At 40.9% G+C, this 22,500-nt stretch overlaps 1 protein-coding gene across 1 annotated transcript in view; it reads left to right on the top strand.

The window, feature by feature from the left end:
- SKAP1 (src kinase associated phosphoprotein 1) overlaps positions 1 to 22,500 on the top strand; it is a 2,077,187-nt gene that overhangs the window by 2,018,096 nt on the left and 36,591 nt on the right. The window contains exon 8 of the mRNA XM_044055319.1: positions 4,568 to 4,673. Within this exon, the coding sequence (XP_043911254.1) occupies positions 4,568 to 4,660 (93 nt within the window). The 3' untranslated portion in view covers positions 4,661 to 4,673. The remainder of the gene's footprint in view (positions 1 to 4,567; positions 4,674 to 22,500) is intronic.

The raw sequence follows: 22,500 nt of genomic DNA, 5'->3' as shown, positions 1-22,500 counted from the left end.
CAAGTGTTTGGAGATTACCTATATCTTTGTTAATAAGGTCCATGACGATTCGCTCCATGGCCTTGCAGATACCTCTCCCTTTCTTGTCACACCTCCATCATTTGCTATTTAGCTGTAGAAAAATTCGTTAAAGTCTGCTTGGGATACGAAAATACCTATGCAAACAATTCCAAACACAGCTTCTCAGCCAGTTGATAAACATATGCCTGACCTGTGTATAAAACTAAATGGACTAAAGCATTTTCATTCCTTGTATCTTAATATCCATATCCACAAACACGATTTACCATGTTCTCACTTTTTATATTGTTTGTTGTTAAATCTCTTCCCACACATCCTTAGCTAGCATAACAGAATCCTTTGTAATCCATGCACCTAAGTACTTCATCTTATCATGTCCCCATAAATATGAGTATTGCTGAACTAATTCATGTGTGGGTACTCTTATTTTCCACTATAGCCTTTGTTTTATCTTCATTAATTTTATATCCTGAAAAAGACATGAATCTGTCCCAAAATGTTCCACAACACCAAAATGTTCTTTTCTGGATTTCTCAAGTACAAAATAATATCTGTAAATAAAGCCAACTTTTCTTGATTATTATACAAATGCTTTCATTGTCCTGTTCATAAAATCCCAGCTTACTCTATGGAATGCTTTCTCTGCATCAGGACCCACCAACAACTTGCTTCCCTCCGGATCATCATGGTTGTATTTATGTTGTCACATGTTCACCACTCTTCAACAAAAACACATTGATCTGTCTATGTCAGTTTTTGCAACAAATTGCCATGCCATTATCTAGTGTAGAAATAAACATTTATCATGTTTAAAATTGAAGTAGGTCTATATCAAGCTTGGTTTAACAGGTCTTTACCCTCTTTGGGTAATACAGCCCCCAGAGCTTTCTTCCAAGATGCTGGTGCCCCCCCTCCCCCCTTTTAAAATACTGCTAAACAAAACATTCCAGATCTTTCTCACTTTCTACTGTACTAACTTCCAAACCTCTACAGGAATTCCATGTGTTCATGGAGACTTCCCTGTAGATTGATTATACATCACCATTTTTATCTCATCTTCTCTTATCGTAACTATTAGTTGTTGAGCCTCATCTTCTTCTAACCTTGGCGTAATTGTTGTCCATGAATAAAATGGCACGTACTCATTACCATTTTTTTGTAAACTTCTTCACCATGCGATTGGTCTGGAGTCCATTAATTCTACTGTGCTGCATGCTGAAAACTGGGGCAAGAGCTGAGTAGGGACACCTTTATGCAGGCAGCCATGCAGGTTCATTCTATCATCTCCAGCATCCTAGCAATCAGGGCATTTTTGATAAGGCCCTAACCCCACCCTTAGCGGGGAACATGAGCACCTGTATCATCACAAGGCATCCTTTGCCCTCTTCATGTTTGCTTCCACCCTCACATGCTGATCGCACTGTCACCAGTTTGGGACAGTGAAGATCCACTCCCCATTCCTGACTGTTTCAGTGCCTTGCAAGCCTCCCCTTTTAAGGCAGAAGTAGGCAAACCAAAACAACCACCTCCCAGGATAGAAGAGCCATCAGCTTCTCAGACCCCTCCACCCATGTCTTCCAGATCCTCAGCTGCTGTTTGAACTCAGGTCATTTGGTCACAGTCAGGGCTTTACCCCTGGTCACATGGGTCATAGGATCATAGGAGGTTAGGGTCTATATTAGAACATCGAAGTTTCAAAACTTCAAATGTTCTAATATCGACCCCTATTCAGCGAAAGCTGAAAATATCAAAGCAACAGAAAACTGAATTCTTTCCTAGGGAAAGAATTTGGTTGTCCGTTTCTGTTGCTTCCATATTTTCAGTGCTGTGGTGGAAAGTTACGGGTCAGGTTCAGGTAAGTGTGCGATTGAGTGCGGGTCAGGTTAGTTATGGTTAGGGTGTGGGTTAGGTATGTGTGTGACTGTGTGGACGTGAGGGTTAGAGCAGGTTAGGTGAGTTAGGGTTAGGGTGCGGGTTAGGTATGTGTGCGATTGTGTGGACATGAGGGTTAGGGCGGGGTAGGTGAGTTAGGGTTAGGGCGTGGGTGAGGGGTGTGTGTGCAATAGTGATGGACCTTAGGGTTAGGGTTTGGGTTAAGGTAAGTGGATAGTTAGTGGTGTGTGTATAGTTTAGTGTAGGGTTAGGTGTATAATTTTAGGTGTATGTGTGTGGATTGCTGTTTGTTTGGTGTGCTTGTGTTGTGTGTATGTGTTTTGGAACAGCAAATTTTTTCCCTAGGAAAAAAAAATCGCTGTTCTGTATGTTCAATGTTTGCAGCTTTTGCTGACTAGGGGTTGATATTAGAACATTCAAAGTTTTGAAACTTCGATGTTCTAATATAGACCCGGAGGTTACTAGGCTAATGGCCTTGGGGCCCTTACAAGCCTAGCCAAGAGTTTATCCCCAAAAAAGAAACCTCAGTCAACACCTGTTGCCCCTGTCATTGAAGGACAAAGGTGGAACTCTTTGGACAAATTTGTGGTTTCTCATCCACTCATCAAGGTTGCACTTGAAGAGGGTCAGCAAGGTACTCTGACATATGTGGGAAGTGTATTCCAGAGAAGGGGCAGCCACTGGGAGACAAACCTGTCTCTCCAGAAAGTTTTGTTGATGTCGCATATTAGATTTAGGCCTGCCAAGCAGGTAATGTGTGAGGAGTTAGACTTACAGATATGGAGCATCCCTAGTAGGGCAGGGTCCGATATTGCCTTCTAGACGAGACACAGATCACCTCTGTGTACTCTGTATGATACCGAGTAAAGTGATAATGATTTGAGCCTGTCCATATAGGACAGGTGTTGGAGGCCATGGATTCTCTTTATGAGGTATTTCTGTGGCCTTTCCAGTTGGTGCAGGTATTTGGAGAGGTACATACCAAATGGGGCATTATACTCAATTACAGGTCTAATAAGGGAGGAGTACAGAGAGGTAATAACCTCCTTTTTTCTGGATGTAATCCCTTTACTTATGAGATGAACCAAGTAAAAGGCTTTTCTGACCACTGCTGCTACATGATGGTAGAATTGAGATTATTGTCAACTTGAGTACCCAGGTCTCTCACCACAGGTTGTGTGCTAAGGGAGCTGCCATTGATGTGGTAATCAGTAGGGGCCATGTTTTTGCTGAATGGTATGATAATACATTGTTTTGCATTTAACTTAAGGCCATGACTTTGGCACCAGTTATTTGTAACTGTGAGATCCTCTTGCAGTATGTTAACATGATTTGGGGAGTCAATGACAGCACCCAGCTTACAGTCATCCACAAACTTGGTCAACCTCAAGCCCTTTGTCTTTGCTTGGATCTCTGAGAAGTAGATGCCCAACAGTAGGGGTCCCAAGACAAATCCCTGGGGAACATCACTAATGACAGGTCTGCTGCCACCTCTGACAGCAGACCTGTCACTAGTGACAGGTCTGCTGTCGGAGGTGGCAGCACCTATTTTGACCTTGTGGGTCCTACCTGTGAGCCAGTTGGCCACCCATCTTATGAGATGGGGGATTAACACCAAGTTGTGTTAGCTTTTCAATGATGCCCAAGTGGGGGATTGTGTCAAAGGCCTTGGCCAGGTCAAGGTAAGCTGTATGTACTGACTTTCTCTCATCCAGTGCCTTGGTGACAGTCTCAAAGAAGTCAACTAGGTTAAATAGGCAAGAACTTCCCCTGACAAATCCAAATTGGGTGGGGTCAAGTGCTTGGAGATTGCCTATGTCCTTGTGTGTATGACATCCATAATAATACACTCCATGGCTTTACAGATCAGACTTGTCAAGCTAATGGGGCATTATCCAGGCTTTATTCTTATGTGCCACATGGCTGGGCTATTCTTGCTTGTGTGTGTGTGTGTGTGTGTGTGTGTGTGTGTGTGTGTGTGTGTGTGTGTGTGTGTGTGTGTGTGTGTGTGAGAGAGAGAGAGAGAGAGAGAAGGGTACATCGTTGAAATTGGTTAGTATTTTTTATAATTTGATTTATTCTAAACTAACAAGTTATGGACATTTTCTGTTTACACAAGGCTTCTGTTTTTGTAGTGCAAGACAATACAGTGCCGTGTTGCCTCACAGTCATTGTTCACTTAGAAATGGAGTGTGTTCAGTCCAGGCTTTCCTCAAGTATCTCATGAAATAATTGTCATTGATGGGTTTTAAATGACTCCCTCGATTTTTGGATACTTAAAGGTTGTCAGCAGAATTCTGTAATTTTTTAGGATGTAACATTTACTACTTTTTGCTTTGTAGGGGAAATTCATATTGAAAAGAATAATCAAACTGTTTACACAGAAACAAGCCCATTAGTGTCTGCTGCTTGGTAAAACAAAGTGATGATTACAGCTGCTGTGCTGCAGAGGAATATAACTTCAGCACAGGCCTTTTCCAGCCACTGCCCATAACTCTGCTTCTTTACTCACTGTCAACAGAGTTTATAGTAAATGTGAAATAAAATATGTTTTCTGTTGACTTAAAAGCTGAAGAACTGTGATATGTATTAGATGAGAGCTAAGAAAGTCTGAAGTAATAAAGTTTTTTTTGGCTTGTTTATGACATGATAGGAATACAATGTATATGGATGGTGGGTTGGAGAACGGAATGGTGTCGTAGGGATTGTTCCCAAGGATTATCTCACCGCTGCTTATGAAATATGAGTGAGGATACAAGGTGAGTGCTCAGTTATTTGGTGCAATTTTGTAGATAATGTTTGTGTTTTCCATCTTGTGCTTGAAAGAACATATGGTATCTCTTTGCATTTACCACCTGTGTTTGAAATTATTCCATCTGTTCAAATTGCTTAAACTTTATTTTCCTCCAGTTTGTAATTGAAGTACAGGTTAACCTTTCAGTACATATAGAAGAAATGATGATACAATAATAATATGTACAGTTAAGAATATTATACCCTTTGGACACCTGTCTCTGTTTTCACTGTTCTTAATTTTCACTCAGTATTGATTTTGTGGGACAGTATCCCTATGCAGGATATTGAGAGTTAAGAAGTATAGGAGTGATGAATGAAATGATCCTAGAAACTATCATAATGATGCAAGGTGCCATTATGTGGCAAGTAGGCCCTAATTAGTCACTTAGTAACAGCTGCAGCCCTTCCAGTTTTTCCTGCCTTGTTATTAGTGTGATGGATATAGGGCCAGTATGCTGTCTGCTTTGCTGAGAGTACATGTCTTAACACTGGTCATAAGCTTTAAATTATTGGATCTTTTCCTACTTCTGTGTTTACTTTTTGCATTTGATTATATCTAACTTGGAATAATAGGCTTCCCCAGAAGGAGCATCCAACTAGTGTGCCTCACTGCTCTGATTCTGCTACATGCATTCAGCAGCAGAAGCCTTATTTACCTAGGATGTCCAACTAGAATGTCACCAACTGGACATCTACCTTGGCCTGTTTTCTATCACAGGAAGCCTAGCAGCCTTACATTCAGTACCCAACAGAAGGAGCTGCACTGCTCAATCCAGTAAGGAATACAATGAGTGCTGCCTCAGGTCATGATTCAACTTCCACTGATGACAATCAGTATATCAGCAATGCTAGATACCCCATATTTAGGGCAGGAAATCAGTGCTGCTTCTAGGTCTTATTCTGCCACCTCTCATAGTCCTGGGCGGTACCTGTGCAGTGCTGCTGTTTTCCTCCCTGGTACAATCTATGGCAGGGGCCACTGCATGGCCACTGCTGCAGTTTCTCTCAACTGCCGGTCACTGGCACCATCCTGTGCACCACAACTTCTATAATACAAAAGTTGTAGTTTATTAAATTTGAGATTTGCTTACAGTAAGTGCTTTTGATCTTACTCAACTTGGGAACTTCAACAGACTCTGATTTTTGGATTTTATCGCCATTTAGTATTCATTCTGTGTCCTTTTGGATTTCTACTGGTATTTTTGAATTCTCCATGCTGTGGCAGTACTTCACTGCATCTGGTGGTTCTGCCGTAGTTCCATCCATGCTGGGGCAGTATTTCACTGCTCCTGGTGGTTCCTCCTTTGTCCCATCCATGATGGGGCAGTACTTTACCACTGCTGCTGTGCCCCCTCCCTCGGACAATGTGTGATGGGAAGCCTTCCATCAGCACTTACTATTTGGCACCTCACTAACACAATTATTGTCAATGACAGTACTTAAGTGCTACTAGATGCTTGCATGGCACCATCTACTCTTGCGGCTAGTATATTACCACTGCTGTTGGGTCTCTTCCTGGCACCACCCATTCTGGTAGATACTCCATCACCACATTTGTTGGATCTCTTCCTGGCACCATCCGTATTTTGGGCCCACACCATCACAAATTTTGGTCTGTTATTAATATTATGGATGTCAAGAGAAGTACTTGACCATGACTACCAGATACCCTGCCTGACATGTTCCATGCTGGAGGTAATTACATCACCAATATGGTTGTGTCTTGTCTCTGCCAAAATCCATGCTGAAACCACTTTATCACCACTGTGATTGGGTCCTTTTGTGATGCCATACATGCTTGAGTACTACATTGCCACTGCTATGGGGTCTCTCCCTAACATGATCCATGTATGTAGCCATTTCATCATGACTGCTGATGGGCCATTTGTGTTTTTCTTTGGCATCATACATGCTGAAAGCCACTATATCCCTACTGTTTCTCACACCCTCACTGACACTCTTCATGCCAGTTGCAGTACTTCACTACTTCTAGATCCCTGCCAGGCACCATATGTGCTGGGAACCACTACATAACAGCTGATGCTGGGACCCTCACTGGCACCATCCATTCCTGGGGTCACTACATTATCTTTGCTCTTGTGTCCCATCTGTATGTACCTCACTGGCATTATCCCTGTATAGGACCAATATATCATTACTGTTGTTTGGTTATTTGGGTCCCTCCCTAGAACCGTTCTTATGCGCCACTCCATCATCACTGTTGCTTGCTCCCTCACTAACACTCTCAAAGCTAGGGCCAGTACTTCACCTCTTCTTCTCAATCACTCCGTGACACCATCCATACTGCAAACCACAACATTAACACTTCTTAAGTGTCCCCTCTGGCATCATCCTTGCTAGGTGACAAGAGCATCCCTGCTATTGGGTCCTACCATGACAACATCCAAGCTGGAAGCCACTCCATCATTGTGGTTATTTGGCCCCTCACTAAAACTACTGAGGTGCTCTCACTGTTTGACAGGTGGTAGAATGTGTATATTAGAAATTCACTCACTGTTTGACAGGTAGTAGGATGTGTCCATTACAAGTGCACTCACTGTTTGATAAATGATTTGATGTGTACATTAGAGGTGCACGCACTGACAGATGGTAGGACGTACATTAGGTGTACTTGCTATTTGACAGGTGTTACGGTGTGTATGTTTGCAGTTCACTCACTGTTTGACAGGTGGTAGCATGTGTACTACAGAGCTGTACTCAGTGTTTGACAAATGCTAGGGTTTGTACCTTAGAGGAACAAACTCCTACTACGGATCTACTTTGAAAAGTCAAACCTCATATAATCGAAAATCGATTTTCGCCAGACGAAAATCGCAAAAGCTTAATGGTGAAAAACCTGAATGGTGAATTTTTCCCAGGGTAAGTAAACACTTGCTCAACATGCCCTTTTCTTCACTGTAGTGCAATTCTGGAGATGTTATATATAGTTATGGGGGCATAGCCTCCCACCTAGCTGGGTTTTACTTATTTCTGTCTGTGTTTCATTTATGTTTGGGGAAGTGTTTACTTACTCTGGGAAAAATTTGCCGTTCAGGTATTTCAGCTTTCGCTATTTCCTTTTCTCAAAAATGGATTTTGATTATATGAGGTTCGACCTTTCAAAGTAGATCCTCTCCTACATGTAAAGCAGAGTAGCACCCTTGCCACGTTCAAGGTAAACCTATATAATTGGATGGGCAGTCTGAAGTTCTCCCCCATATCTATCTTGAGTCGTACTCCTTGAGGCTGAACAGAACACATGGCTATGAGATATTGGCTAGGCTTGTAATGGACTGCATTCTGGTAGCCTAGTACTTACCTATGAAAATATGAACTCGTTTTAAAGTGGCCCATAGATGATGTACCACATAGACAGTAAATTCACCATTTGTGGATGGCTGAGCACTAGAGACTGATACTGAAAGTTCTAAAATGTGAACTAGTAGCAGCATGCAGTATTGGTTTGGAGTAGTACCAGATGTATTTGGGCCACAGTGTGTGCAAATGAAAGGTCATAGTTTTGTGTTTTCATTAGCTCCATAATGCTGACTTCCCAGAAAGTAAAAATGGTAAATATTAATAAACCGTAGATCAGTCTGATCAAACAGCGTAAGTTATACTGCTAAATAAACAGGAGTATCGATATAATCGGTCACGGATATGTGAAGGGCAAAGCCAAACAAGGATCCATTTTCTTTTACCTGAACTCAGTACATATCAATGTCTGTTATGAAAAAGTGTAAGCCTAAAAAGTTGTGAACATTATGTTCTGATCAGTCCTTAAATCACAAATGTAATTGCTTAGTGGATGCCTGCAAGTTGTTTAGCCAAGTGGCCTGCATTTCTTGTATTTCTTGTCTAGTAAGAGCAGGACATGCAGAATTGATTGCTTGCTCTTCACTAATGTAATGTTTGATGAATGAAGTAAAAGGACTAACCCTGTTTTGAGTATTCTGAGGTGAACAAAAAACTTGATGGCATAAGAGTTATGTCCCTGCACAGCCCCACAATGGCAGCTTTCCAGAGCTGAGAATCCCTTACTTTTACTATCTGTGATAGGGGATTGGCTAAGTCCTTCCCATCAAGGGAAACCTAAATCCAGTCACAGAAAGTAAATTGTTCAGTCTTTCAGTGCCAACTTAAGAGTCACACAGTTAATTACCTCAGCCGCCTGTACTGGTAGATTACACCTTCCAGATTCAGATAAGAACCCCATTGGGAACCACACTTCCTATTTATTATTAGATACTTTTGATTTATTTCTGTTTTATTAAAAAAAAATGTTAGACTGTGCAGCTGTATACCTTAGGGTTCCAGGTACCAGTGATGGATTTTGCGAAATGAGAGTTGCAGTAGTGGAGGGATTAGATGTCTTTCAATCCAGATCTACCCGTCTCCAGATGGACTCATCAAGTTTTGCATGGAGAGCAGCCTGCAGGGATATTCATGTTGAAGCAAAGCACATAAAAATCAAAGACATGTTAACAGGGATTCAGACTTTAAAAGTTCTTCACCATTTATGGTCTTCAAGTCCCATTGTGGTCATACCCTCTTTGCTGGTTGGCAGTGATGGCTTAGGAGCTGGCCTTATGGTATTCTCTGATACTTTGGACCTCTTACATCTCATCAGAAAAAAAATAGTGGCAGACAAACTAAGCAGATCCTAGATAGATCCTTGCAAGTGGAAACTCAGGGCAGGGATATGCCTTGATTTGGTCCACATATGGAAAACACTTCCTTTCAAACAGACAGTTGAAAGATTCTGTTTGAGACATCCTTGCAGCCATGTTTGGAGGACAGAAACAGTCTTGTTCCCGTGACCTGAAATGTTCTTTTATGCATTTCCACCCATTCCACCAATATCCAAGGTAATTCTGATGATTCAGAAAGAATTACTGAAGATCATTGTGGTGACTCCCTTTTGGTCCAGGTAAAGTTGGTTCTACGTTTTAATAGAATTGGCCAAGGGCAACTATAACAAGCTTTCTCACACTTTGGATCTGCTGATAGTGTCAGGGGTGACTGGTGCACATCAGCTTCGAGCAATTGCTACTGACAGTCTGAGTGATTCTTTTTATGTCTGTTTTTTTATATTGGATGATTCTACCTTGGTACATTTTAAGCACATGTTCCATGCATATGTGCAGTAGGTGTAAGGAGGTAAGAAAACCTACAACTAGAAAATCTTAGGTTTAAAATTGGAAGAGCTTTTCTAGAGGGTGCCTAACTGATATCACAGGGTCTAATAGGGTGTCCACCCCTTTAGTTTTGAAAGATTTGTGTGAGTTGCTCAATGATGGCTTATCTTATACATCTATCAAGGTGCATCTTGCAGACATCTCAGCTTGTCTGCCCATGGTTCTCCCTCTTTCATCTATTTTTGTGGTCAAACAGTTTATGAAAGCAGTGTTGCACTTAAGACTCTCTCACAAGCATTATCTCTTTTTGATCCTGCATCTCAGGCCATCTAGAGGTTCATCACTTGGAAAACTGTTTTGGTTATTGCTCTAACATCTGTGAGGTGAGTCTGTCAGCTGTAAGCTCTCATGGTGGGCCAACCTTATCTCATTTCCTACAAGAACAAGTTTCTTCTATGTACTAATCCATCTTTAATGCCAAAAGTTGTTTCTGTATTTACCCCGAATCAAGCTATAATCTTCCAGTTTTCTTTCCATAACCTAAAACAAGGGAGAGAAGATTCTGCATACCTTGAATGTATACAGGTAGCTCAGTTACTACCTTAACAGAACTGAGCCCTTCAGGAAAGCTGAACAACCATTAATTTCCTACTATGGGGATAAGAAGGGTCGGCCTGTTTCTAAGTAAACAATTGCTCATTGGTTGTCCTCTGCTACAGTTTTTGTTACTCCCACCATGATAAATCTATTTCAGGCAAGGTTAAGGCACATTCCACCAGAGTGTTATCCTCTCTGGTGGCATATTGGAAAGGAGTGGGCTGCAGAGGCAGCAATCTGGTCCTCTGTTGATACCATCTACAAAGCACTACAAACTGATTTCTTTCTCAAGTTCCAAAGCAGACTTTGTGAAGTCCATTCTCCACGGGATCCTGGATCCTTCCCTTCCTTCTGCCTCGGTAGGGTAAGCTTTGGGAATCTGCCTATATGCCTCTGAAACAGTGTGAATAATGAACATAGTACAGTAGAATAAGTCCTACTTACCTGTAATACTAGATGCTCAAATTCACACTGCCTCAATGGCAGCACCCACCCACCATACCCATTATATTGTATATGGTTTGATGGTATCCAACCTTGTTGTGCTGTTAACTGATTTTGGTTGTTTGTGTTAGCATTTTTTTTTGGCTGTGAATTGGTTGGTGTCAGGCAATTATTGCTTCTTGTCTTTCTTGGGTCTTACTAAAAGCCTGAACAACTGAGCCGCTATGACAGTGGTTAGGCTTCCCCTGATGGGATAGCCAATCCCCTATCACAGAGAGTCCGACGAGATGATTTTTTACTAGTGAAAGCTGCCAGTGTGGGTTTGTGTAGGCACAGAACCCATATGCCACTGAGGCAGCGTGAAACTTGAACACTTACTGTTACAGGTAAGTAGGACTTGCACACATTCTTTGCTTCACACTTGGGTAATTAGCTGCCTTCATTTTAGGTTTGCTGTCAGCTGAGCTTCCTTCCCATTTTTTGAACAAGAGATTTAGAGGTAGACATTAAAGAAGGACAAGCTCTCCTTTTGTCTTCTCCAGTCACTGAACTTGGTAACTTAGTTTGCTCAGAAGAGGCTTCCGAGTCCTTTAAAAAATATCGAAATCTGACAGCACTGTGAAAGAGAACAGTAACAAGTCGTTAAAAAATACAAAGTGACTGGGAAATGCAGCTGCACCTTGAAGCCAATGTCTCAGGCCCAACGATGGTAGGAAGCCAGGCTGCTTATCTTGGCAAATAAGGTGGCGCCATAATCTGCAGCTGGGTAGCCTGTTATTTCAGATTAATATCAGGCTCCCTTGTTTTTTTTAATTTCTCCAAATATTCTGGGTTTCTAATACCATGACAGGAATGGATTCCATTCCAGAGTTAGAGAATGACTAAAGTTCATGAAATTAGTATTTCTTCGCACTTTGTTTGGCAAGAGTGCTCTTCTCAGAACCTGTAATTCACCCAGGATTGCCTCCTCCTGGAGTTACTTATACTGGTAGCATATGTAAGTATGTTTGAAAATTCTTTCTGTTAATACTGTTACTCCTATTACATTTGGAAATATCTGGATGTCTTTATTCCATATCACTTTGGTTTCAGATTGAATATAGTGCTATTTTATCATTTTATGTCTCTCAGTATGTAGGACACTGCAATCACTAGATGTAGCTACATCAAAGAGTAATATTACATTTGTCCTTTTTTCTTTGATTACTTTATTTGGTTTTCTTGCCTTAACTTTCTTAACCCATGTTCATAGGATTTTAGGATCATAGGTTCATAGGCATTTACTAGGCTAATGGCCACAAGGACCTTTTTAAGCCTAGCAATGCATCTCAAAAGTTCTGGCACCCTTGATAAGTGTAAGCAGGGACCTGGGAGATGAACCATTTACAGGTTGCCTGTGTCCATTAGAGACATAGGTATCAAGCCAGGGATGAATTTATGAATTTATTGTTCCCCATCAAATTGTCGAAGATACATTTGAATTGGATTAAGGAGGAACTCAGCTTCACATGGATGAGGAACCTGTTCCAGAGAAGGGGTAGTCTCCAGGATACATACCTGTTTCTCCAGCAGATTATATATATATATATATATATATATATATATATATATATATTATGGATATGCAGGAGGTCCATCAGAGTGGGGTCTGACAATGCCCTGTATGCCAGGCATAGATGTTCCCTCAACAGCCTGTGGAAGACAGAATACAGGGATAAGGCTTTGAGGCGGCCTGCATAGGACATGTTACTTATGCTCTGCATTCTTTTAGTAAGGAACCTCTTTGGATGTTCCAGTTATTGGATATGCCTAGTTAAGTGCATGCCAATAGGAGCACTGTACTCAATGATAGGTCTGATGAATGCTGACAACAGTGGAACAATGACTTCCTTGGACCTAGATGCCATTCCTTTGTTTATAAGCTGCACAACATAGAATGATTTCTTCACTACTGTAGATATGTGATAGTCAAAGGCTAGATTACTGTCTATCTATGTCCCCAAGTCCCTGACCTCTGGGTCAGCTCTTAAGAGTGTGTTCCAATATGATATTTACCAGGGGTAGATGACTTCCCATGGAATGCTATTATGCATTTCTTGGCATTTAATTTTAGTTCATGGCTCAGACACCAGTTGTTTGTCTGTGTCAGCCCTTCCTAGTGAACATTTGTGCGGGTGTGGGATTCTATGACAGTTTTATGACAGCTTCTAATTTACAATTTTGTGCAAATTTAGTCAGCCAAAAGCCATTGACATTGGCCTTGACTTTAGAGAAGTAAATGCCAAAAAAGGAGCAGTCCCAGGACCTTAATAAGATTCTAGCAGACTTTAGATATGCTAAAAGAATTCCATTAAAGGGATGGGAAGGCAGTCTCTTCAAAGCTTTTGAAACAGACCCAGATTTAATTTCTTATAGTGGTTGTAAAGCCTTTTCCTTCTGAAGTGAGGAGGAGGATTCTATACACACCTGTTCTTCAATCTGACAGGGACAGTAGGTTTCAATTTATGTTAGACCTGGGTGACTTTGATGAGCACATATGTTATAGCAGATTCCAGATGGGTAATCTTTAGGAGGTCAGACTCCTACTGTCACAAGCTAGGTGGTACTCCTGCTCATGATTAATTCATTTTGGTATATCTGTGTCTTGGGATCTGCATAAGGAGGTTCCTTCACTTCAATTTCATTATATAGTGTGGCAGTTTGGGCTGTGCTCTGTGCATACCTCTCAACTGATCAGATTTTCGCACAATGTCCCCATTTTTGCATCATATTTTTGTCCCGTTTTTTCACAAATTAGTAGCAAATCATTAAAGGCTGAAGTTAGAAAATAATTATATATATCTGAGTTTCAGACTTCATATATTTCAGGAAAAATTCATGCTAATATAAAACCTGTTATGCTGTCAACCTCCTAAGTTTGTAAGAGCAATATTTAAAAATTGTTCCTATTTTTGGGCTTTTGCGCCAATTTTATTTATGGCTTGCACAGATTTATTGCTCTAAAAGGTTGAAAGGTATGGCTCTGTTAATTATCTGACAATTACCAAGATGCTTCCTGTATTAGGAGAAGCTTTGCAGAAAAAAAAACACAACTTAAAGTTGCCTTACCTAGATAACTGGCTCATGATTGCCCTATCCAGAAGTTCCCTTTTACTGGGTATTGTTTGGTTCCTTATGTGGCTGCAGGCTTTGGGAGTAACCAGAAAGCGGGAGAGGTTCTTCTTTGCCCTGGTACAAAAGATTCTGTTAATTAGGGTGGCAATGGATATTGGCTATTCTCAGTCATTTCTGCATGTACAGAGGGCCCAGGAAGTCATAGCCTTGGTCACTTGGGTGGAGGTATAGAAAGAGGCAGAAGCATCTGAACTCTTGGGCATCACATCAACCACTACCTTCTTTCATAGTTCCATTGGCTCACACATGCATGTCTGTCTATCCTTTATTACTGTGAGTGTATTATTTTGAAAATAAACTGTGATTGCAGCAAATTACAGTGTATTCTGTAACTCACTGTTAAACTGCAAATGTTTAAGCTTTTTTGAAAGGAATAACCCCCCATAAGGGCATGCCCCCCCCCCCACATAAATACTAAATCTGACATTGCTATGCCTTCAGTTGAGGGAATACGTCAAGATACTGCAGTCAAAGTCAAAGAATTACTATGTATTCTTCCACTTTTGTACCTGAATTTCCACAATTCTGAGGGTCACAATATGGTCCCTTGGAATTTCAAGTTATCCATATGGATAAAGGTGAATCAGTGGACAGTGAGGTGCTAATGGCTGCAGAGTTACTGTGCCTGTACTGACCCTGTACTAGTGTCAGATTCTTATTGGGCTCTGTAGTGGTAGGCTGTGCCCTCAGTGTGGGGTTATGTTTTCTCCAGCTTAATCCAGTGTCACTGTCTGATGGGCAGCATTCTTAGACAGAGAAACTGGAATCTATAGGAAAGAGGGGGCCTCATGTAAACCAGTTTGAGGAAAGGGCAGGCCTTCTTCCCATTCAAGTGTTGGAAAGTGTGTTAAGACCAGAATCCTTCTTGCTCTGCTCAGATAACCAACCCACATGTAGTACAGGAACTAGCAGAGAAGCACACATTAATACTACCAGTACAGAGAACAAATGTGGGTTTAGCAGTGGGTCATAGACCACAACATCTTTCTTACAGCTGTTCACATTCCACTTACATGAACATGCTGTTGGACTCTCAAAACCTCCCTTCCATCCCTTTCTTGGAACTGAGAGAAAAGGAAACTTGCACTGCCAGGATATTCTGGGAGTGAGGTAACCAACAAAGCAACCTGTTGACCATAGATAAAAATGTTGCCCTTCCACCTTCCTGCTTTGTTTGGTAGAACAAGCAGCTGTTCATTGTATGCATTCTTCCTTCATTGGAAAGGAATATTTCTGTACACCTTTCCCTCTGATCCCATGCTTCCTGGCACAAGTTAGAGATGAAAGAGAAAAATGTAATCGTATGACGAAATGGTGGGTGAAAATGGTGTATTTCCATGTTCTCATCTCCCTAGCCATAAATAAATCTGTCCCAATATAAGCCAAGGAAGTCTTCATTTTGGCAACAATTATTTCCAAACCTTGGTAAGGCTGTTCCATTAAATCCTCTTTTCCTGTCATATTTTAGTGGAGGTTTCATGAGTAACTGAAGCTATCAGAAAGCTTTATTCCTGTCAAGAGTAGTCTTTAAATGGAAAAGGTTCTATATCTCACTCGGTAGTCATTAATTTGCAAATTATCCTTATCTGTCTCAGGCATCTCTCTGACTTGGATGTTAGTTATTTCACAGCTAAAGTGCATGTTTCTGTTATTTTGGCACATCATTACCTTGTGTAGAACAACACTATAGCTGGCAATGGTTTGCCAAACAGTTCTGTAAAGGGATTCAGCATCTTAACTCACCTTTAAAGGTCACTCCTTCTCTGTGCGACTTCATTGACAACCTCACCACCCAATTTGTACTGGTTGGATCAGCAGCTCTCAAGTCCATCTCTTAGAAGATGGTTTTGTTAGTGGCTTTTGGCATCAAACATAACAGATGCAGACCACCGTATCAGCTGTTCTGTAAGAAGGCAGTCTGTATTAGATACTTACTTGTCTCCCACAGATCTCTTGTGTTTACACAGCCTATGCTTCCAGCATCAGTGGATGAGTCTTAAAACTTTAAATTTGAGAAAAATGAACCTTTATGCTACTTGTTTACATACTTCAAACGTGCATGCTGTGTGCATGAAGACTGAACTGGTGATTGCAGAGATTGAATTTCAGTAGAACCAGAGTGCCCACTCCCTTTCAATCTATCTTGCTCTTTTAAAATTAGCGGCTCTTCACTTAGACAGCTAAAGCTTAAGTTACCCCCTTTCATATCTAAGTGCTTAATGCACACTGCAGTACTTTAATCCATTTTTTTTCCATCTTACCTTTAAAGTCTGCAACATCTATTGCAGGACCACCAATTATTAGAGAGCCTGCATTTGTCTGTCAGTAGTCACCTTGGGATTAGTGCTTCTGTTTTCTCCTGGTGAGAGAAGGAGTACAGGGACATTATTTCCTGGAGACTGCTGATCACCAGAAAACCTAACAGCTGCTTTATAGGTGACAGCTTGGAATCTACGCTTATATTCTGATCCTGGTGAGAGTAGGAGCAGAGTTCATTGATTCTTAACTGTTTCTGGTTGGTCAGTGAGTGTTTGTGCTTGATGTTCCTGAATGGTCTGGTTGCTATTCAAGGCATCTACGAGAAAAAGGCTACAACAAGCCTACAGACCCTTCCATCATCTGGGACAACACTGTAGATCACCAAACAGGCTGTGGCCTGCTTCTCATCTTGGGATTGGTTCTAAAGTTTTGCTTCTGGTGAGAGAAGAAGCAAAGGAGCATTGCATTATATTCCAGCAGAGTGAAGCTGTGGTGAGACCAGCACTAGTAGTAGTCAGGCAGTAGTCACATGACTCCCCTCTTTTCATCATTCTTGACAAGCTAATTCTTTGTTTTCAGTAAGTACTTCCTGATTTGTTTCTAACTTCAGAATATCTGCTTAAATACTTTATCCTTACATTTTCAGGATCTACTTATTAGTTCCCCCTCAAGTGTTTGGTAGTGCCCTGTATAGACACAGACATCTTGAGTGACATTTTTCCTGTAAAAGCACGATTGAAGTTTCTCCAGTACCTAGTTGCACACAGGACAACTACTTTGCAGTGACAAGCACTGTCCCCAGAGTTGCAAACCAGATACTCCTGACATTGATTTATATTCTTACTCTATCTGTCTAATAACTGCGGTGGTGGTGCTGCGGTAGCGTTGTCGCCTCATAGCAAGACGTTGTCCCGTTCAATTCTCAGCTAGAGCGTCTTCTGTGTGGAGGCATACATGAATGGGGCGTGCCTTCGTTGAAGGTTGTGCGTCAGGGCTGGTAACCCGGTACGTAAAAATCCACTACCAATCATTAGCGGACCAGAGTTACACTGTGGCAACCCCTAACCAGGAAAAGCCGAAAGACACAAACAAACTCTATCTTTCTAATCAATAAAAAGGGTCTGTTGCTATGGATATGAACTTCCCCACTATCTCCATACCAGCTTGGTGGATATGGGCATCCTGAGACAATGTAGAAATTGCCAGAGTTGTGTTTACATAATGTCACTAGGCAAAGCTCTCACATAAAAGGACTCCTGTTGTTAATAAGGTTGTCAGTAGTACACACGCTGCACCCATCACACACAATTCAAAGACACATAGACCCACATATGCTGAGGCACTTAAATGTAACCTTCTTAAACCCCAAAGACCTTCTAGATGAAGTAGACATAATAAATACCCTCAGCAGCCCTGAATGCGCTCTTTCAAAATAACACCCACATCAACACATACAGCCACATCTCATAGAAACTCTACTTCTAAGCCCATAAGGCAAACCACCACACAATCTGGAGACTCCATTGTGAGACACACTGATGTCCCTCCCACCAGGATGAGTAAGGAGAAACGTAGGGTGAGTTGCTCATCAGGGGCTAGGATTCGCCACATTACACATGCAATTAGGTCACTGGACCACAAGTACATACCAGTACGACTCAGTCAGAGTCCACGTGGGTGTAAATGACCTGAGACATACCTCCCTAGACTATATGAAGAGAGACATCATGGAGCTCCTGGAATATGTGTCCCAGGCTGGTATGAGCCCTGCATTGAGCAGCATTTTATCTTCTCCAAGGATGATGTCACAAAATGAACAAAAGATGATTTTTTTACTTTAATAATTGGCTTAGTTTCTGGTGTCATTATAAGGGTGTGCAATATTTGTCAGCATTGAAGGAGATGGTGAACAGACCATGTTGCTTTGCCAGAGATGGTCTGCACATCTCCCCCTAGGCTTTTGAATATTAGCTAAAACATTGTCTTCCCCCATAGTGCCTTTTTTAAGCAATGCCATACTGAAAGAACTTCTGACATAGCAAATAAAAACCAAGAAAATCTAAACATATCACTGCTCAGTACTAGAAGTCTAAACCAACACCTCCACTCCCTAGAAGCTCTCTTCGCCCTAGTGAATGCTGATATATGTGAGCTCACTGAGACATGGCTCAAAGCCACAGGGAGCACACTGAAAGGGCAACGTTACAATGCCTTCCACACATTTAGACCAGCTATTACACATACGGGGACTCAAGGCAGAGGTGTCTCGGTTTACATTAAAAATAAATATACCTTAAGGCTGGTCAAACAGGACAATGCAGTTGAGCTGCTCCATGTTCAAATCAGTATAGGCAAAATCCAATACCACTTCCTTGTAAGCTATAGGTCCCCTTCTATGACCCAAGGCACCCATACCATGTATTTAAACTTATTGAAAACACTCACCATCCAACCAAATACCATATTTATGGGCAACTTTAATTACCCCACTATTAAATGGGAATCCTATATGACACCAACTGTACAGGCACAGAAATTCCTGGATTTTGTAAACACAAATTCCCTAGACCAGATTATCGATACACCATCCAGGGGTGCAACCATACTGGACCTGGTCCTCACTAATATGAGAGGGTAATGCTCACCCCCTAGTGTAATGTCTTACCTGATAAGGTCAGACCACAAAATGGTCTCCTTTGAAGTAAAAATAAAACCTCGACTCCCAGCTAACCTTGGAATATTCAGGAACTACTCTAAGGCTAACTTCCTGCAATTAAGTGATAACTTGGCAAAATTTCAAGCCCCCATAAACCTTGAGAACACTGCTGTCTGTGCAGAACGGTTGACAGAAATTCTAGACAAGCATGTTAATGGCTGCGTAGAGCCAGCTGTACCCACCAGGAAGAACAGAACTAACTCAAAATAACAAACCACCCTAGTGGAATCCCAAATTAGTAGGCTGTATAACAGAAGGAAGAAAATCATGGCAAAAATTAGCAGGTGCAGCACCCAGCAGTATAAAGGCACTCTCAATTCAGAGGAACAAATAAAGTTTACCAAAGCCAAATTTGAGGTAAATTTGGCCTCCCAGGCCAAGGATAATTACAAGACATTGTTTAGCTATGTCCACAACCTCAAAGGCAATACACAATTGTGTGTAGAGCTCATCGTAAATGGATCCTCTTGTACTGAGCCAGAAGATATAGCAAACCTAAAGGCCAACAAATTCAACTCCAGCTTTATCCCTTTCCCCCTCGACATTCCCTCAGGAAACACCATCAAATATAACTCCCCTTGCTATCACTAGGGCACAGGTCCTTAATGCTCTCTCTAAAGCCAAGGACACTGCAACAATGGGCCCAGACAATATCCCAGGATGCCTTCTAAATAGCATGAAACATGACCTATCAGGCCCTCTGGAATTGCTATTCAACTATAGCTTCCAAACAGGCTTCGTGCCTCATGTATAGAGAACAGCAAGAGTCATCACTCTGCACAAGGGTGGGCCATTTACAGACCCTGGAAACTACAGACCCGTAAGTCTCACTTGTCTTATATGCAAAGCCATGGAAAGAATTATCATGGAAATGATCAATAATGATATAGTAAACCTCCAGACACTGGACCCAACCCAATTTAGTTTCACTAAGTGCAGTTCATGCCTACTCAACCTGGTGGAATTATTTGAAAAGGTCACAAAAGCAATGGATGCAGGCAAAATGGTTACCACTAAGTATCTTGACCTGGCCAAGGCATTTGACACAACACTGCACTTGGGCATTGTTGAAAAACTCAGGAGACTAGGTACAAACCCGTATGTCACCCAGTGGATAACCAACTGGCTACGCAGACAAGATCCAGGAAGTTACAATTGGGAAAGTCCACCTCTACAAAGAGGCCAAATATAAGTGGAGCCCCTCAGTGATTGGTCCTTAGAGTTTGTCATTTACTTCTCTGAACTCAAGGCCAATGTCAATGGTCTCTGGCTAATTCAGTTTGCAAATGATTGCAAATTAGGAGCTGTCACTGAATACTGCACTGATACAAATGTTCTTCTGGAAGGGCTGACATAGACAAACAATTGGTGTCAGACCTATAGACTAAAACTAAGTGCCATAAAATGCATAATAGTATCCTTTGGGAAGTCATCCACCCCTGGTAACTATCATATTAACAGCACACCCCTTAAAGTTGACCCAGCAGTCAGGGACTTAGGGACACACATAGATAGTAATCTAGCCTTTGACTATTACGTGTCTACAGTAGCGAGGAAATCATTCTGTGTTGCGTGGCTTATAAGCAAAGGTATGGCATCTAGATACAAGGACGTTATTGTTCCACTGTATCTGGCATTCATCAGGCCTATCAGTGAAAAAAGAACACACCACCAAGTGATGCACTGTACCAAAAACAAAATTAAACCAAGTTCAACAAAAGAAGTCAGGTACAGTTCCATAGCTGAATGAACAAAATCCAAAAGTTCATAAAAACAAAGAACTTTAATGTGGAGATAGATGAGCACTTTCACAATTTAAAAAATTGCTTCTTCAGATCAAAGAATGAAACTGAAAAACGTCTTATATATACAGTGAGTAAGTAAAACCAATTATTTATTTATTTATTTATTTTACATTTGTTGACCGGGCTAGTCCAACTGGATACATATCCCTTTTCAGTAGAGGCCCGGGGAGAAAAGCTCCAACATAAAAGCAATACATGGAGAGAGCAAGTTACATTTACAATATAAGAATAGGAAATAACAGAGACTTAATATAAGTACAAGTAACAAATCTGCATTTTAAACAAATTAGTGTTATAGGATAAACACTGTGAGAATAATGGTCGAAGAACTAGAATAGAATTAAATAATCAACCTATTAAGGCATCTCATTAAATCTTGTAATAGTGAAGTGAACATAACCAAAAAACCCTTGTGCTTAAAGGCATGTATACAAAGTTTATCTCTAAAATATATAATGCATAAAAAACACATATACATATAAAAATATATGTGAATGAGTACGTATTACCTTAAACTAATACTATTAAGTTCTGGTTTTAGGGGAACAACATCATTAAGGCCAGAGCCCTTAAAATCCACCTGGTTTCACTGTGTTCAGTGTCATTGGTTAAATCACCCAACCTCATATCTTCCTTCACTGTTTCTATCACATGAAATAAAAACGTATGTTGATTCCCCTCTTGTTCTATATGCTTTGCTAATGCACTATATTCTAGCCCCTTATTGATGCAATATACATGGTCCCTTATTCATTCGTGAAGACGTCTGTTGGTTTTACCAACATAAAGTTTTATTACAGTACTCATAAATAGCTAAGTAAACTAAATTCTTGTTGTTGAAGTTGGCTAAGATGTTGAATTTAAATTCATGACCAGAGTCAGGATGTATAAATACTGGATGTTCGAGTATGTAATGGCAAAAATTACATGCCCCACATTTTTTGTACCTTTCATCCCATTATTTACCCCTACATCTTTTCCTTTAGGGTAACAAAGCTGTCTCCTCTGGGATTTTTTGTTCCTATAAATCAAAGAGGGCATCTTTCCTATAATGCCAGTTACATTCTGATCCATATGTAAAACATGCCAATGTCTGTGAACTATATTTTTAATAACATTAGCCTCACTACTGCATGTTAAACTGAAAGAGACCTTTCTATTTTTAGACTTTCAATTTTGCACATTGCCTCTATGGGGTGAAGAATAAAAAGGTTTACTCAATCCTTTCCTTTCTTTCTTAACTAACTCACTATTTTTTTTTCAATTTCAGTACTAACATACCCTCTATTCTCAAAATCTCTCCCAAGCCTATCTAATTCCTTCTCAAAATCAGTGTCATCCACTGTTAGCCTAGACAGACGGAGCATTTGTCCCTTGACAACACTAGGGAATATATGTCCCAGGTGCATGCTATCTTGGTGCAAATATGATTCAACGTAGCATTCCTTTCTAAAAACAATTGTAGATATACTTTTGTTCTAAATATTTCTCTCAATGTGGATGTCTAAATAGTTAATACTACTAGGAGAATACCCAGCCGAAAATTTCAAAAAGTCACTCATAGTATTCATCTGTTCTAAAAAAATCACAAAACTCTTTCTCTGTTCCTTTCCATAGCAGAAGTAGGTCTTCCACAAAACGACAAAAAATATACTAT

The sequence above is a fragment of the Protopterus annectens genome, chromosome 13.part0 (genome assembly GCF_019279795.1).
Source record: "Protopterus annectens isolate FY-2018-M chromosome 13.part0, PAN1.0, whole genome shotgun sequence".
In the NCBI taxonomy this organism is placed as follows: Eukaryota; Metazoa; Chordata; order Ceratodontiformes; family Protopteridae; genus Protopterus; species Protopterus annectens.
The sequence above is the reverse complement of the archived record's forward strand: the minus strand, read 5'-3'. Positions and strand labels throughout refer to the sequence as shown.